This window comes from Cupressus sempervirens, chromosome 3 (genome assembly GCF_028749045.1).
Source record: "Cupressus sempervirens isolate cs-2001-9-10 chromosome 3, ASM2874904v1, whole genome shotgun sequence".
Lineage (NCBI taxonomy): Eukaryota > Viridiplantae > Streptophyta > Pinopsida > Cupressales > Cupressaceae > Cupressus > Cupressus sempervirens.
In genome coordinates this window covers 548,123,261-548,141,209 of record NC_143120.1, presented here as the reverse complement: position 1 = coordinate 548,141,209, position 17,949 = coordinate 548,123,261, and the positions used below count along the sequence as shown (strand labels likewise).

General features: G+C 40.4%; 1 protein-coding gene across 4 annotated transcripts in view; it reads left to right on the top strand.

Annotated features, from left to right (window-relative positions):
* SGT (UDP-Glycosyltransferase superfamily protein) overlaps positions 1 to 17,949 on the top strand; it is a 214,467-nt gene that overhangs the window by 35,952 nt on the left and 160,566 nt on the right. For 2 of the 4 annotated variants that reach the window (XM_089820837.1, XM_089820836.1), the window contains exons 2-3: positions 13,518 to 13,671; positions 14,070 to 14,675. In XM_089820837.1, the coding sequence (XP_089676963.1) occupies positions 14,096 to 14,675 (580 nt within the window). In that variant the 5' untranslated portion in view covers positions 13,518 to 13,671; positions 14,070 to 14,095. The remainder of the gene's footprint in view (positions 1 to 13,517; positions 13,672 to 14,069; positions 14,676 to 17,949) is intronic. The other 2 variants (XM_089820835.1, XM_089820833.1) reach the window with 1 other exon arrangement.

Below are 17,949 nucleotides of genomic sequence, written 5' to 3'. Positions count from 1 at the left end.
GCTCACTCTCCCATATAGCATCCTCCTCTGGCAGGTCTTTCCATCTGACCAAATAGTCCTTCACTAACCTAGTTCTGAGTTTCCTCTCTTGGGTGTCCAGAATAGCCTCAGGTACTAACACAAGCTTTCCCTCTTCATCCAAAGGGGGTAAATCTGTAGAAGGAACTACACTTTGACCAATGGCTTTCTTAAGCCTCGACACATGAAATACATTGTGCACTCGACTGCCCTCTGGAAGCTCAAGCTCATAGGCGACTTCTCCCACTCTGCAAATCACCTTGTAGGGACCATAAAATCTAGGCTTTAGTTTCTCTGCTCCGCTCCTCTTGAGCGATGATTGCCTATATGGTTGTTGCCTCAAATACATCATATCCCCTACTTCGAAACTGCGCTTTACTCTATGCTGATCAGCATACAACTTCTGCTGATTTTGAGCTTCTTGTATGCTCTCTTTGAGTGCTCTCAGGATATCGTTACTATCCTGCAACAGGTCTTTGGCTTTGGGCACTTGGTTGTTCCCCAAAACTAAATCCATGAAGCTAGGTGCTTCATACCCATATAATGCCATAAATGGAGTCATCCTGATGGTCATGTGATATGTGGTATTGTAACAATACTCCCTCATGTATAACCACTTGATCCACTCTCTGTGCTATGTAGTCACATAGTTCCGCAAATAGCCTTCCATCCATCTGTTTACTATTTTTGTTTGCCCATCTATCTAAGGGTGGTAACTCTTACTAGGTGTAAGATCTGTACCGCATAGCCTGAACAACTCCTGCCAAAAGGCGCTCATGAACTTGCTATCCTTGTCACTAATAATAAATCTTGGTATCCGATGCAACTTAAAGACCTCTCTAAAGAATAAATATGCAACCTGTGTTGTTGTATAAGTAGAAGGAATAGCAAAGAAGTGAGCGAACTTTGTTAATTTGTCTACCACCATATAAATACAATCTCTTCCCTCCACTCGTAGTAAACCAATGATGAAGTCCATAAAAATACTTTCCCATTTCCTGTCCGGAATGGGCAAGGGCTGTAGTAAACCTACAAGAAATGTGTGCTCTGCCTTATTCTGCTGACAAACTGCACACTCCCTGACATACCTCTGAACATCACCCTTCAGCCCTCTCCATGAGAACCGCTCTCGGATTTGTCTATAGGTCTTGAAGACTCCTGGATTCCTAGCTGTAGGTGCATCATGAAATGCCCTCAAAATCTCCTCTCTAAACTGTGATGTAGGGATCAAATAAACCCTGTTCTGAAATCTGATCAACCCATCCAACACTGCATACCTATCATCCTAAATGGTGCCCATAACTATCACAGAAGCCCAATCATGTTTTGCATACTTTGTTGCAATTCAATCTCTCCAATCTCCTGAAACCTTTGCCAAAGCACATAAGTGAGGTCTCTGAGATAAAGCATCAACCACTACATTTTTCTTACCTTTGACAAACTCTATATCAAAGTCATAAGCTTGCAATTTAGTAACCCATTTTTGCTGCCGATCGTTAAGATCATGTTGGCTCATGAAATATTTAATACTGTTGTGATCAATTTTGATCACAAAACGTCCACCTACCAAATATGATAGGAATTTGGCCAATGCATGGATTATGGCCAACATTTCCTTGTCGTAGATAGAATAACTCATCTCAATTCCTCGGAGCTTCCTACTCTCGAATGTAATGGGGTGTCTCAATAAAGCTCCTATCCCGTTTCCTAAATCATCACATTGAAGCTCAAATGGCTTCGCGAAATTAGGTAGAGCTAGAACTAGACAAGATGACATCACCTGTTTGAAGTGGTCAAAACATCCTTGTGCTGCCTTTGTCCATGTAAAGGCTCCTTTCTTGGTAAGATTTGTCAAAGGTGTAGGAATCTATGAGAATCCCCTAACGAACCTCTTATAAAAACCACATAAACCAAAGAACCCCTTAAGCTGTGTGAGGTTTATGGAGTAGACTAATCCACAATAGCTCTAATCTTTTCAAGATCAACTCGAACACCATCGACACTAATGATATGCCCAAGATAAAGGAGCTCAGTCATGCCAAACTCGCATTTTGATTCCTTGGCATACAATGACTCTCTATCCATAATAGATAACACCTCTTCCAAATGCTGCAAGTGCTCCTCCTAGGTCTTATTGAACACTAAGATGTCATCAAAGAAGACCAAGACGAACCTCCTCAATTGCCTCCTGAACACCAAGTTCATACAACTTTGAAATGTGGTAGGTGCATTGGTTAGCCCAAATGGTATAACCATAAACTCGAAGTGACCCTAGTGACATCGGAAGACTGTCTTCTCAATGTCCTTTGCTCTCATCTTGATCTAGTGGTCTCCGGATCGTAAATCGATTTTGGTGAAGAAGTGTGCACCATGCAACTCATCAATTAGCTCATCAATCCTAGGAATAGGATACCTGTTTTTAATTGTTTTTTTATTTAGTACCCTGTAATCAATGCACATGCACATCGTCCCATCCTTCTTCTTCACTAGAACTACTGTTGAAGAAAAGGGCTTTTGCTAGACCTAATGTGCCCCATCTCTAATAGTTCCTTAATTGCCTTCTCTATCTCATCCTTGTATTTCCTAGGATGATGATCGGGGGTAATCATGATTGGTTTGGTTCCCTTCTTGAGCTCAATAACATGTTCTATTCCCCTGTCAGGAGGAACTCCGTGTGGAATATTACCAAATACTTTGGTATGCTTGTCAAGTATCTCTTGGATGTCCGGTGGATGATTCTTTACTTGTGGCTCATGTGGGGTTGGCATGATGAAACACTTTGCTGCCCACTCTATGTCATTATGCCGAAAAAGTTTTTGCATTCTCCTTAGGGAGACTACTATGCAACTCCCATCCAAAAGTTTTTTGAGTACAAAATTTCTTCACTCATGCTAGAATCTCATCTCTAGTTTTGCTAGGTTGAGTGTGAACTCAACTAATGAGGTCATCCATGTCATACCGAGGATGACATCATAGTCACCCATGTTTACTACATAGAACTCATCCTCTAACTCATAGCCATCTCCAAATCTGATGTGAAGATTAGATATCTTCTGAGTGCATAATAATTTGTCACCATTAGCGACCATGGCTCTAAACCCAACATGCTCCTCAGTTTGTAAGCCTCTCATGGCTACTAACCATGCATCTATGAAGTTGTCTAGCCCCATTGTCAATGAGAGAGATCACTTTCTGCCCCTGGATAGTACCCTTGACCCTAAATGTGATCACCTTTTGAGCCCATGTCAATCGTGCCAACAACCTATCATCCTTATGAATGATGTTCTCCCCTGGAGTGCTACTCTCATATGAATTAGAGTGCTGATCCTCCCCCTTTGATTGTGACTCTTCCACTGAAAAATACTCCATTTGATTTGCATTAGCCTTGAGAGGGCACTTATGCGATAAGTCCCAAGGCTCTCTACAATGAAAACACAACTTCTTCTTCCTCAACTCATTTAGGGTGTCATTATCCAACTTCTTATTATCCCCTTTTGGCTGTGCATCCTGGTAAAAAAGTTTTTTGTCCTTATCCTTCTTCGTATGTGAATCCCTAGGCTGAAATCTACTCTTAAAAGTAGGTGCTAAGTCACGAGCCTTCTTAGTGGCCTCCTATAATGTGGCTGGGTCATGCCCTTTGACCCAACCCCTTAAGGGATCTGAGAGTCCATCCATAAATAACACTACTAATCTCCTCTGTAAAATATTTGTAACCAACACAACTAACCTCTAAAATTCACTGATGCATGTCTCAACCGATCCCCACTGCTTGAGCTGTGCCAACTCTTATAACTGTAACTCGAAATCATTGGTATTAAATCTCTCTATGAGTCTTTCAATGAACTCCTCGTAAGATGTGATCTGATTATGCCCCAAGGTTACCATGCCATGGTGCCACCACTCATGTGCTGGACCATCCAAATGAATAGCTGCATACTTGATAGCCTCCTTCTCAGGTACAGGATTCAGTTGAAAGTATGTATCTACCATTTGCACCCAAGCTTGTGCAATCATCTTCTCTGAAGCATCATATTAACGTAAAGAAAGTTTTCCAACTTTCTTTGTCAACTTAAAGTTTTGATTCCTCCCTCCTGCTCTAGACATGTGTCTCATCCTCATGTCCATATAATCTCTGAGGGAAATATCCGCCTGAAACTCCAGTCCACTAGCCTCCCAGTCCTTCGTGAATTGATCCTGTAACTCGGTAATTTGCGGTTTGTTTATTGGTTGAACCAGATCTCTGGGTGGAAAGGTGGGTAGAAGAAGTCTCGAGCTCGTTGTCTGAGCTAGTCGTGCAACCTATCTAAAGTTATTTGCCTCATTCCCATTGTTGCCATGTCCATTATTATTACCATTAATGTTATTCTCAGGACCATTGTTGCTTCGGCCAACATTATTATCATTGCCCCCATATCCATTGTTTACATCACCTAGATTAATATTGACACCCATCTATCTAGCCATAAGCTACAACATCATATCCATTCTCCTATTCTGCTTCTGTTGCATACGCTGCGCCTCCTCTAACATACCTAGTAACCGTCTGAACATTACCTCCTCCTGATTTGGACTGGCATTCCTGCCTCTGCCTAGTCCTGTATTCCTGTCATCTCGGTCACCCATACTGCTGTCTTGTTCAAAGAGTATCTCCTCTGTGTCTGTATGACTGGATTCTATGTCCACTTGCACAGATGCACTAGACTACTCGCTCTGTGAGTCTGAATCTTTGTTGTCTTGCTTTGGTATTGCGGAAGTTAATGGCCTCTGTCACATGCTCAAGCATACATTCTAAACCTGTTTTATTTCTGACTTTAGTGTTTTGACATTTCGTTAAACACTTTTCCCTTTATCTGGCTGTTCCAAATTCCCTATAAGGCTTCCACAGGATGGAAGCACTTAAAGCTTTGATACCACTATAATGGACACCCTAGAAATGCCAAAAAACTAAACCATCTGTTGATAGGAATTTCGTCAAATAATTTGCATCCAGCTCTTAATTTCTCCGTTAAATGTTTAAACCCCTTTATGGCTCCAGAAATAAAATGTTTGTTTGTTTTTATGTCTTTGCATAGATTTGAAACCACGTAACATGAACAAGAAGGAATTTATAATAATATGCAAACTGAAGATTGAATTACTGCTGAAATAATATTAATTTTCAAACTAATAAAACTAAATACATAGCAAATGTTTTAACTCACTAATTACTCTGTAATATTCCGTTCCTGTACATTTACCAAAATAAAACCTTTCTCCAGACACATTCGGCAACTTGATGGACTCAGTACGTGTTTAGAGACTAGTATGAATGTTGTGATAGCACATGGAATGAATAGCAATTGTCCAGACCAAGGGAAGGCCGTAGAGGACAGTCTATACGGTATTGTAGGAGGGAAAAGAGTGTGTCGTACGGTGGCACAGAAGGGGCCGTACGGGAGTTGGTTGGTGTACGGAGGATGCTGAATGGTGTGGCCGTACGGGAAGTGATGACAGGAGGGTTGTACGGTGGAGGGGCTAGCTTGGCCGTACGGTGTATGTGACGTATGCTAAATGCAAAGTGGTTGTACACAAGGATGATGACATTTGGGCAGGCCGTATGGTGAGTGGGGGAGGGAAAAACAAGAGGGTACAAAGTGTGGTGGAAGTCGTGTGGGAGGGTGAAGGCGTTGCCAGAATGGGAGGCCATACGGTGTATGAACTGGAGATGGATGGTTGAAATTTGTATGGGGATACGCAAAGAGTTTTGCAGACTAACAGATAGTTCAAGCAAGATTTAATACAGACAAACAACAATTAGAAATACATAAAGCGAAAGAGTAGATCGAACCAACACAGTAGATATTTGCAATATGATGATGCTCCGATTTGCCAAATCTGAGTGAAGTGTTACAGGCGACAGAATAGTGTGAGGGTTGAATCCCACCGAAACTGGACAAGCCAAATAGGGAAGGTCTTTCACTTCCAAAATGACAAACAACAGAGAACTCCAACAGGAATTCGTAGTACATAAAAATAATCCAAATTGCATCCCTAAAGACAACCTACATGCTGTGTTTAAATATCCGTTGAGAACAACTTTCCGAGGGTTTACAAAGATAGCCGACGGCAAGACAACTACGGAAATAAAAATAAAAATGGGTCTGAGATACATTAAATCAATTGGCCCATTACAATAGTTTGATTTATGATTTATTTTATAACAGGAACATTACAGTCCTCCCGTCCCAAATTTTGCTTGTCCTCAAGCAAATGCAATGCCGGGTGTTGGAGAATGTGCTCACCCTCCCAAGTCGCGTCGTCCAATGTCAAGTGTTCCCAACGGACCAAATATTCTTTCACAGTGCGGTTCCGCAGAGTCTTCTCACGAACTTCGATGATCTCGGCTGGTTCCAATATGAGCTTGCCTTCTTCATTGAGTGGTGGGAGGTTTGTGGCTACCTTGACATTCTGCCCTACGACCTTCTTCAAGCATGAAACATGAAAGATGTTATGAATATGACTTCCCTCCGAAAGTTCCAGCTCGTAAGCGACTTCACCAATGCGATGGATGATGCGATAGGGGCCATAGAAACGTGGCTTCAATTTTTCTTTTCCCTTCTTCAATGAAGATTGTCGATATGGCTGGAGCCTGAGATAAACCAAGTCTCCTACTTCGGAACTCCTCTCCATTCGATGTTTTTCGGCGTACATCTTTTGTTGATTCTGTGCCCGTTGTAGGTTTTCCTTCAGGTGTTGTAGGATGTCCTGTCCCTCCTGAAGCCAATCCTTCACCCTCGATGTGTGGCTGTCTCCCAATATTGTGTCGATGAAGGATAGGGGTTCGTACCCGTACAAAATTTTGAATGGTGCCATCCCGATGGACATGTGATATGTGGTATTGTAGCAATATTCTCCCAGGTGTATCTACTTGACCCACGCATGTTGTGTCGAGACATAATTTCGAAGGTAACCTTCGAACCACTTGTTCACAATCTCCGTTTGTCCATCTGTTTGAGGTGGTAACTAGTACTCGGTGACAATTCTGTCCCTGCCAATCAAAACAGTTCTGTCCAGAAGACACTGATGAACTGTCCGTCCCAATCACTGACAATGTTTTGGGGTAACCCATGCAGACGAAAGACTTCTCTAAAGAACAGTTCGACAACTTGTGTGGCTTGAAAATTTGAGGGGATGGCGAAGAAATGTGCGTACTTTGTCAATTTGTCAACCACCACAAAATTACAATCCTTCCGATTCACCTTGGGAAGCCCCGTTATGAAATCTATTGAGATACTTTCCTTCTTATGTTCTGGAATTGGCAGTGTTTGCAGTAACCTGGCAAGCAGAGTATGTTCGGATTTGTTTTGTTGGCAGACCACACACTCTCACATACTGCAACACGTCCTCTTTTAATCCTTTCCATGAAAACCTCTCTTGTAGACTTCTGTACATTTTGAGGAAGCCTGGGTGTCCTGCCAAGGGTGAGTCGTGTAACTCCTTCAGGATCTTCTGCTTCAATTTAGATTCAGGTATTAGGAATATCTAACTCTTATAGTAAATGATGTCATCTACTACTTTGTACCTGTCATCCTTGGCGATGCCATCCATTAGCTCACAAGCAAATGTGATTTTGGAATATTCTACCAACAATTATGCTTTCCAATCAGCTGAAATTTGGGTTAATAAGCAGACGGCGGGCTTTCTAGACAAAGCATCTGCAACCACATTGTTCTTTCCTTTTACATATTCAATGTCAAAATCAAAGGCCTGAACCTTGCTTACCCATTTCTATTGCCGCTTGTTCAAATCTCGTTGCTCTAGAAAATATCTCAAACTATTGTGATCAGTGCGCACGACAAACTTGGCACCTACTAGATACTATCGGAACTTGGTTAGTGCATGTTAGATGGCCAACATCTCTTTGTCGTAGATGGAATAGAGGCATTCTGTCTGCATAAGCTTCCTGCTCTCATAAGCTATGGGGTGTCTATCCTGCATCGGTATTGCACCAATGCCTTCTTCGGATGTGTCGCACTCCAAAATGAATGGTCAGGTGAAGTCAGGTAATGCAAGTACGGGTCAAGTGCTCATTGCCTCGTTCAATTTATCAAAAGTGAGTTGTGCCTTTTCGCTCTACTGGAAAGACCCCTTCTTTGTCAAATCCGTCAGAGGTGCGCTGAGTTGAGAGAATTCTTTGACGAACCTGTAGTAGTAACTGCATAGCCCAAAAAATCCTTTCAAATCTGAGTGATTTTGGGGGAGGCCAATCAAGGATAGCCTGAATTTTCTCTTGATGCACTTGAACTCCGTATTTATTGACAACATGCCCCAAGTACAATATTTCTATCATGCCAAATTCACATTTGGATTGATTGGTGAACAAAGATTGCTCCTCCATGATCTTTAGGACTTCATTTAGATGCTTCAGGTGCTCCTCCCATGTCCTGTTATAAATAAGATCATCAAAAAATACCAATAAGTACTTTCACAGTTGTTTCTTGAAAATGTGATTCATGCATGATTGGAATGTAGCAGGTGCGTTTGTCAATCCGAACGGCATGACCAGAAACTCGTAATGTCTGTAGTGGCAACGAAAGGCCGTCTTTTCTATGTCTTCCTCCCTCATGCGGATCTGATGGTATCCAGAATGGAGATCTATTTTCGAAAAATAGACTGCGCCATGCAACTCATCTATCCTTGGAATGGGATATCTATTCTTTATTGTTTTTTTGTTCAACGCACGGTAGTCCACACACATGTGCATCGTCCCATCCTTCTTTTTGACCCAAACCACAGATGACGCAAAAGGGCTGGAACTGGGTCGGATCCATCCTTTCTCTAGCAGTTCCTGAATCGTTTTTTCGATCTCATCTTTGAATTTCTTCGGATGGCAATATGGTGTGGTTATGATTGGCTTGGCTCCTGCTTCCAACTCAATAGTATGCTCAAACCCTCGATGAGGCGGTATGCCAGGAGGAATGTCAATGAGAATTTTATCATGTTTACTCAAAATATTCTGGAGTTCATCATCTTGTGGAGGTGTTCGATGCCCATTTATAGGTTACGTCGAGATAAAACAATGCGTAACCCACACTATGTTATCATGCCGAAAAATTGGATCCATCCGATGCGCAGAAACTTCCTTCGGACCTTCATTTTCCATTCCACGGAGGACAACCTTCTTTCCATCGGCAACAAAAGTGAAGTCTATCCGTTTGAAACTTTGAGTGTATTCATCAAGTGTCTCCATCCGCTGTATGCCTAGAATAACTTCCATGTCATCCGGGTCTACTATGAAGAAATTCTTAGTCATCGTGTGATTCGCCATTGTAATACTTAGTTGAGGAACAAGGTGCATGTAGGGCAGAAGAGCCCCTCCGGCAACCTTGACTTGAAAGCTTGCGTGCATCTCCGTAGGTATACTTCTTCGCTTTACTAAGGATGAGTTTATGAAATTTAGAGTGGCTCCGCTATCTGGCATCACCGTAACCCATTGCCCTTGGAGGGTTCCTTGTACACGAAAAACTGTGCACCTCGGGCGACCGGCTAGGGCAATGGTTCCTCCGCGCCGTACCAAAGCTGTAATTCTTTCCGTACGGTTTAAACTGACCATGTTGGTGTCATCATGAGGTTGGTTGTCTTCGACAGGCATTTCTTCGTGTTTGTCCTCATCAACGGACACTACCTCAATTTAATGGATCTTCCCTTTTCTGAGGTATGTGTGGCCAGGCTCCCAAGGTCCCTTGCAATTGAAACACAGTTTCTTTCTTCAGAGTTTCTGTCTGGTAGCTTCGTCCAACTACGGCTTCCTGGGTGGAGGTTTATTTTCCCTTGGAAACGCCAATGGTTTAGCATGTAACTTCGAGAGGATGACGCGAATGACGATGCCATACTCCGCGCCTTAATGATAGCCTCTGACAGGGTGACAGGGTTGGACCCCTTTACCCAACCTTTCAGAGGTTCTGTCAATCCATCCATGAAGAGTACTACCCGTCTTCTTTTGGAAATGTCCATGACCAAAATAGAGAGTTTCTGAAGTTCCGCAATGTACTGATCGACTGATCCATTTTGTCTCAGCTGTGCCAAATCTTTGAAATTGAGTTCCGAATCTTTACCATCAAATCGATCTACCAATCTCTTAGTGAATTCTGTGTAAGTATTTATCTGATCATGCCCTAGTGTGATAATGCCATGATGCCACCATTCATGCGCGACTCCCTCCAAGTGCAGTGCCACAATTTCGATTGCTTCTTCTGGCATAGGATTCAATTGGAAGTAAGTATCGGCCTTCATTACCCACGCTTGCACAGATATGGAACCGGATCCGTCAAATGGAGACAACTTTACTTTACTCAACTTTCTTTTGAGATCATCGTTAAAATATCCTTTGTTTCCACCTCTCGAATATCTCATTCTCAGATCCACGTAATCTTTGTAGGATATATCTTCCTCAAGATTTGCATTCTTCCAATCTTCTCTCAATTGTTCTTGCATCTCTTCAAAGGTTGGTTGTTTCCCTCCGTGTTGTGCCTTCGTCCGTGAAGGAAAAGTAAGTCGGCATGGAAGTTCGAGAGTGTGCTGGATGAGGGTTTGATTTACTCAACACCAAGTCTGCATTGTGACCATTTTGTTCGCCGGATATTTTATTGCTCACCAACTTCATGAGAGTCTCTTCCATGAGTCGCTGCGTATCAATGATATGTGCCTGGTTCTTAGCAAGTTCCCTCAATAGTGCCACGAGTTCAGCAGTTGTCGGTTTTGGTTCGACAACCATTCGATCAACGGAATGTGTCCTTCTCTTCCGGCTATAAATTCTCATTCACTGTGCACGGGTTACCAGGATCGAAGAGCTCTGATACCACTGTAATATTCCGTTCTACACATACCAAAATAAAACTTTTCTCTAGACACGTTCGGCAACCCGATGGACTCAATACGTGTTTAGAGACTAGTATGAATGTTGTGATGGCATACGGAATGAATAGCAATCGTCCGAACCAAGGGAAGGCCATACAAGATAGTCCGTCTGATATTGGAGGGCAAAGAGTGTGTCGTACGGTGGCATAGAAGGGGCTGTACGGGAGTTGGTTGGTGTATAGAGGATGCTAAATGGTGTGGCCGTACGAGAAGTGATGACAGGAGGGCCGTATAGTGGAGGGGCTAGCTTGGCCGTATGGTGTATGTGACGTATGCTAAATGCAAAGTGGTCGTACACAAGGATGATGGCGTTTGGGTAGGTTGTACGGTGAGTGGGGGAGAGAAAAACAAGAGGGTATAGAGTGCTGTGGAAGTCGTGTGGGAGGGTGAAGGCGTTGCCAGAATGGGAGGCCGTACGATGTATGGACTAGAGATGGATGGTCGGAATTCGTATGGTGATACGCAGAGAGTTTTGTAGATGAACAGATAGTTCGAGCAAGATTTAATACAGACAAACAACAATTGGAAATACACAGAGCAAAAGAGTAGATCGAACCAACACAGTAGATATTTGCAATATGGTGATGCTTAGATTTGCCAGATCCGAGCGAAGTGTTACAAACGAGGGAATAGGGTGAGGGTTGAATCCCATCGAAACCGGACAAGCCAAATAGGGAAGGTCTTTCACTTCCGAAATGGCGAACAACAGAGAACTCTAGTAGGAATTCGCAGTACATAGAAATAATCCGAATTGCATCCCTAAAGACAACCTACATGCCGTGCTTAAATACCTGTTGGGAACAACTTTCCGAGTGTGTACAAAGATAGCCGACGGCAACACAACTACAGAAACAAAAATAAAAGTGGGTCCAAGATACATTAAATCAATCGGCTCATTACAATAGCTTGATTTATGATTTATTTTATAACGGGAACATTACATACTCTAACATTATAACATAATATTCCAGTAATGACTTCCCATCTTATTGCTGCAGTAATATGAATAGTGTCGTGCTACAGTGCTAGTACAGTAAAATCTGCCTTCAATTAGTCCAAGACCCTCATAAAATCATCCCTTTATAATGGCATAAGCATCAAACAAGAAGCGAGAATGATATGAGCAAACACCCAATCCGCCTATAGCTGGAAATGCGCCCAATCTGCCTGTTAATGAAGCTAATAGCAATGAATTCCAAAGGCCAACCCCCAAGGGAATGACGTCTAGAATGTCAAAAGAGAGGATAGACATCCTTTAATGCCAAGAATGGATCTGTAAGTCAGACATCAATTTTCTTCTCATATTCAACCAGCCGAATGAAGCTACTAATGCTCCCTTTTATTCTCCAAGAGTTGATTCAACTCACACGAGCAATGTGGGATAAAAGATGTGCAATATAAAACATATTAAAATAATCAGTTATGTGTCCCTTAGGCGCCCCTTTTTGATTTGCACACATTCCCATAAAATTTAATATTAAAGTAACACTTTAATATTTACAACTAAATTAAATGTTACTTTAATAATACTTAAGGCATTAAAATATATTAGCTATCGGACTTTGATTAGCATGAGTGATAGCTCGTCGAAAAGCTCTCACCGAGTAGTATCAAATTCAATCACCAAAACTAGTCTCCCCTGTGTCTTGCTGACTTACTAAAAATAGTAAGTATGCCTGAGACTAAGTAAATCAACTCCGTTTTGGCCCAAACTAGAGATGACTAGGTCAAAACACTCTAAGATCCCTTTAAACCCCTCATTAGCCCTCGGGACCATGTAGAACTAGGCTAACGCACACACACTTGGTCGACTGCTAAAGTGGTGACATTACAAGAAGAGAACTTCAACCCTTTGATTTCCAATTTGCTTGCATGGTAGCTTGGACTTGTAAGGTGCATAGATTTCTTGTCTTACTCTAAAATGATTAAGAAAATTCGTAAAGAAATAATAAAATCAGGATTGCTTATATATGGATATTTTTCATGCATATTTTGCCATTTGTCCAGTCAAGCAGTAATATCATTAATTTTTGGCTTTGATGTCCTTAAGTGATCCTTAGGGCAGTGGGATAGACATCCTTTATGAGTTTCTTCACCACTACAGGAGTTACAGTGATCTTGGATGTGAGGAGTAGGATAGATTAAGATGCAGAGTGCTCTGTGTCCTATCTGCACCACCTTGCCTGGTTCCCTGTCTGTTGGCTGATGAGCATTACAAGATAGTGCATTGGTCCTTTCATTGCAATTGGTGATGGCTTTAGTAATTCCTTCTTTCCAAGTCCTAATAGATATATATGATGCAATTTGTATCGTGTCCTTCCTGTTTCATCAGCCCTTGCTCTTTGTGGATATTTGTTTTGGTTTCTTAACCAGTTGTGTTATTGCACTGCTTCATTTTGTTTTGGTGCTTTTATTTCTTTGTTTTGCTTTCCTAAGATGTTTTTTTTAGAACTTTTCAATGTGAACTATGCATTCTTGTGTTCCATTGTCTTACTTTGATCAGTCGCTGACATTAATGTACTTATCTAAGAAAAACATCTGCAAAGTGATTAACATATAGTACAGTGAGTGTTTCTGACGACGAAGATGTCCTTTTTCAACAGAATAAATCTTTCCTTGGACTAGTATAGAAATGACACCTATGTTGATGCCCGCATCATATGCAAGCTTTGGATTTGGGCTTGACAATTTTAAAAGCTTTAGGAGCGAGGCAATGGATAGTGAGCCAAGCTTTCTCCTTGTATTGCTGTTTATTATGTAATGATCTTCCTTTCAACATTTTTTCAGAAAAACAACTTTGCAGTTGTTTATTTCTTCAAGCTTTGATTCTCAGTTTGTCAATATTGCAACACACGTGTATTTTGTGGTGCATCCTTTTCTGCAGGTTTTTTAATTTTTGTAAGTTAAAAGTAAACTAAAATTAGTCCTCATGTTAGGGTAGACCTATTGATTTTCAGAAGAAATTATTGTGAAAAGAGATTTGATGGAGTATTGCATTAGTTGGATGAAAAATATTTCTTCTTTGGTGTATGGCTTGAAAATTAAATTTAGGAGTGTCATATCTTTATATCTGTTTTTTAAGGCATGTATTATTTGTTTAATAATTTCTGGAATCAGAATGGATAATTTTGAAATTTTAATGATATTTTTCTCAGGAGATTACTTGGATGATCCTGGACAAATGGACTCCAGTGACAGAGTCAAGGTTGAGGATGCTGCTGATCAAACTTTTTCTAGTGGTAATATGATCAGTGAAATAAACAGTTCTGGGGAAAGGGACAAACTGTGTTGTAATGGAGCTATATCCACCATTGCCCATCTTGATCATACTGAAAGCATAAGTAATCACAGAACTTCTAAAGTCACAGAGTCAGAGAATTCTGATCAAGGATTGAAAACAAGTTGCAATGTTGAGGACAGTGATTGTGTTCCTCCCAATACTGAAAGTTCTGAGATTGAAGCCCAAGCTGTTACATTAGAATGTTCACAGCTGTCTGGTGCTGATAAAGATGAGAGACATCATTATTCTTTTGAACATAATAACATGAATCTAAATGAAGAAAGCGCGGACAACAGAGTTGATATTTCACACATGAAGCTTCCCACATCAGTGGCATGTGGCGTATTAACAACTTGTGTAAAAGGAAAACAATTGTCATCCGAGGAGGGGATATCAGACGGACAGAAGGTTTCTTCAGAAGAGAACAATTCTGAGGGTCAGAAAGAATCTGATCCTGTTGGACCGAATGAAGAGTCATCAGGCCAGTTATCTTCTCCTCTATTAGATATGTGTGATATTATGGAATATAATATTTTCTGTAGCTTTTACGTGTTGAAATTTTTTCTAATTGTGTGATTTTTAAAATTGCTTCTTTCTTCAGTATCACATTGTGCTGTTCTAGACTGGAATTTAAAATTCAGACTGAAATTTAAAATTCATTAAGTACCCAACATTTGAAGTCAACTAGAATGCTTTATATGTGCTTTTTGCCGAAGTGCAGCAGTCCAAATGCATTAAGATTCCATTTCAGTCACTCATTGATTTGTTAATTTAACTTCTTTTTAGAATGCCTTTATCTGTGCCTAGGAATGCCTATAGATACTTGGATCCTAACTGCTACTGAATCCAGTTTGTAGGTGTACTTATGTGGATGTATGTCTCTTTTGTTGCTGGTCAGATTAGTGAAAACAGTCAGAAAGCACAGATTTCAATTGCTAAATATGTTGGAATTTATTGTGACTGCATAAAAGGACTAAGAGCTTTATCTGTGGCCATACTAATGCATTGCAGTAAGTATTCGAATGTCAAAATACAGACAAACTTAAGAATTGAAGAGCAAAACAGAGCATCGGCAAAGCAAAACAAAATTTGACTATGGTATCAAAGCCCTGGATGACTGCTTGAAGCTATACACAATCTATATGCCAAGTACTTTTCGAGCACGCATTTTGGCTGGTGCATATATACTTTGTACTTTAATTCCTTTGTTCTTTAATTCTCCATTAAGAAAATCTCAATGTACCTTAGGGTATCCCATTTGGGGAAGTTTATGTTTTGGAAATGGGGGCATGAGGACAGAACATCCCCTCTACTTCCTTATTCTGCAAACATTTTGGGGGATGTTTCGTAGGATACTTCCCTTTGATGCAAGTTTATTGATATCTTAAGGGCGCCAGTACATCTGCCCATTGCTATACAAAAACTATCATAGTTGCATCAAAGGCCTTACGTTTTGCTTGGTGGTGGGGGGCTTCTTCCCACAACACTTTCTTGATTCATAACCTAAAATGTAATTTCCTCTGTTAAGTTTGGTCAGAAATATGGAATTTGGTCAAATGATAAATTTTGTCAAACAACAGTCATGTAAACAGTTCCTTAAGCAAACTGACTGCTGTCATGCTACCATGTTGATTTGTCCCTTGCGGATTACTTGTTCTGAAATGTGGCCCTGCAGAATGAAGATGGCGTCGCACAGCTTCCTGAGTCTGCTTCCTATTCACTGCAAATGCATAGACGTTGTCCCTGCAGGTATTTCTGCGCATGAGTTGTCCCTGTTGTGACCCTGACCTGTTACTCTCGGGTGAGGTGGTCACGTGAAAAGACTGTCATTAAGAGAGCCGAGCTAGTTCGAATTCCCCTTGGCCGCTACACAATAAATGTTACCACCCGAGCTAGGTATTGTGTTACAATTGATGGAAGAGGGAAATGTACTTACATCTGAAGTGAATATCTACTGCTGTGGAGTAACTGATGCCATTTTTAGCCATCCCAACCTCAACTATGCAGATATCAATCTGTGTGATGCTTTGTCTCAAGAACTTCAATCTCCCTTTCTGTCCTGAAGCTACAATCTCTGGATGTTAATGAATCGTTCCATTCCTCAATTCTAAAAGTACCATGTGAGTGCTAGTTTTGCGTCTAGACTCACCTTTTTCCTTAAGGGGTTTCGTCCTTAGGAAATATCCAGTCGCATCTAAGCAACCTTTTAGGATTTGTTTTATAACATATATTTGTTGTATAAATCCCAATGCAAAAGGCTTCCTTTTATCACTGCGAAGTGTGGGGAGATACAAACAATTGAGCAATGTGGGATGAAAGACTATTTTGTCTTTTAGTCACTTAATTTAATTTGTCCTTAAGTGTCTTTAAATAATAAAGTACTTTACATTACAATCCAATAAAATAAAGTGACTAAAACCTTAAGATTTCCCATTTAAATCTCCTCAATTGAAACCCTAACTCCTGTGATTGGCTGGCATCCTAAAACATATGCCATTAGCCTATTTGGATGGAAAGATAGACCAACTAGGCGCCATTAACTAGCGCGGAGAAGGGACATTACATAAAATAAAATTGTTTTGTACTGTACCAAATGGAAAACAACACATTTTTCTTGGGTTTTCTTTGTTAAATACCAAGTAATTGAATATCATTTTTTTACTTTTGGTTTCCCAAGTCAATCCAATTCCAACAGATGCTACGATGATATATCAGTGGTGTTTTTATTTGTCCATTTGTTTTTATAGAGTTTGTGCAAATAATGGCTGTTTTCATATATTTATGATATTATATAAATAATGTGGACATATAACCTAGTTTAACGTCCATATTTAATGACAACTGAATTGTCCTACAAGATTCATTCTTGCTATGAATGCAATGGGTCCCCTTGACCTAGCCACTACTTATATGCCATTGGTTCATTCTTCAATAGGCATGCGGTTGCATTTCCACTCTCCATATGAGAGGTCTTCCATTGCTTGAGAGATTATGTTTTCATGTTCAATTTTTATCTCTACGTAATGTACCCATTTTGGGACATTAGGATTCACTTAAATAATTTAATTTAAAAATTGTAAAATTATATCAAATTTAATGATGACTTAATTTAATTATTTTATAAACTATTAAAATAATTAATGGAGCTCTGTGAATATAGAGAAAAGGAATATGAAGAGACATGCAAAGTAAAATGAAGAGTCATAGGGATGTGTTATAACATTGAGAGGCTCGTTCTTATCATGTTGGGTTTATGCTTGATTATTGCTCTCTCTTGGAGGACTCAAGAACTTTTGGCCTTTTGTTGTTTTCTTAGGATTGATTGCAGATGTAGTTGCATTTCCATCTTGGTATATACTTTTCAAATGCATCAGTCTCTTCTTATATGTATTGCAAATGACACATGGAGAGACATGTTTCCTCATGAGACATGTCTATCCATTATAATTAATAAAATAATAAATATATATGTTTATATACTAGTCTCATAGGTTTAGCCGACTGGAGCTACCAAACATTAACAATCCCTCTTAGCTAGGGAGGATAAACAAGAATTTGAACAACATATTACCTCAATGTAAAAAAAATGGTTTCTAGAGTGTCAACTCATTTGACTTCCCAGTTTATTGAATGCCAACTCATTTGACATTCACTAGGTGCTTTTGAGTAATGGCCTCCTGAATGTCAAGTTGCAAGATATTCACCAAAAACTGTGAGTAATGGCTTCCTGAACATCAATTTGCATACCATTCACC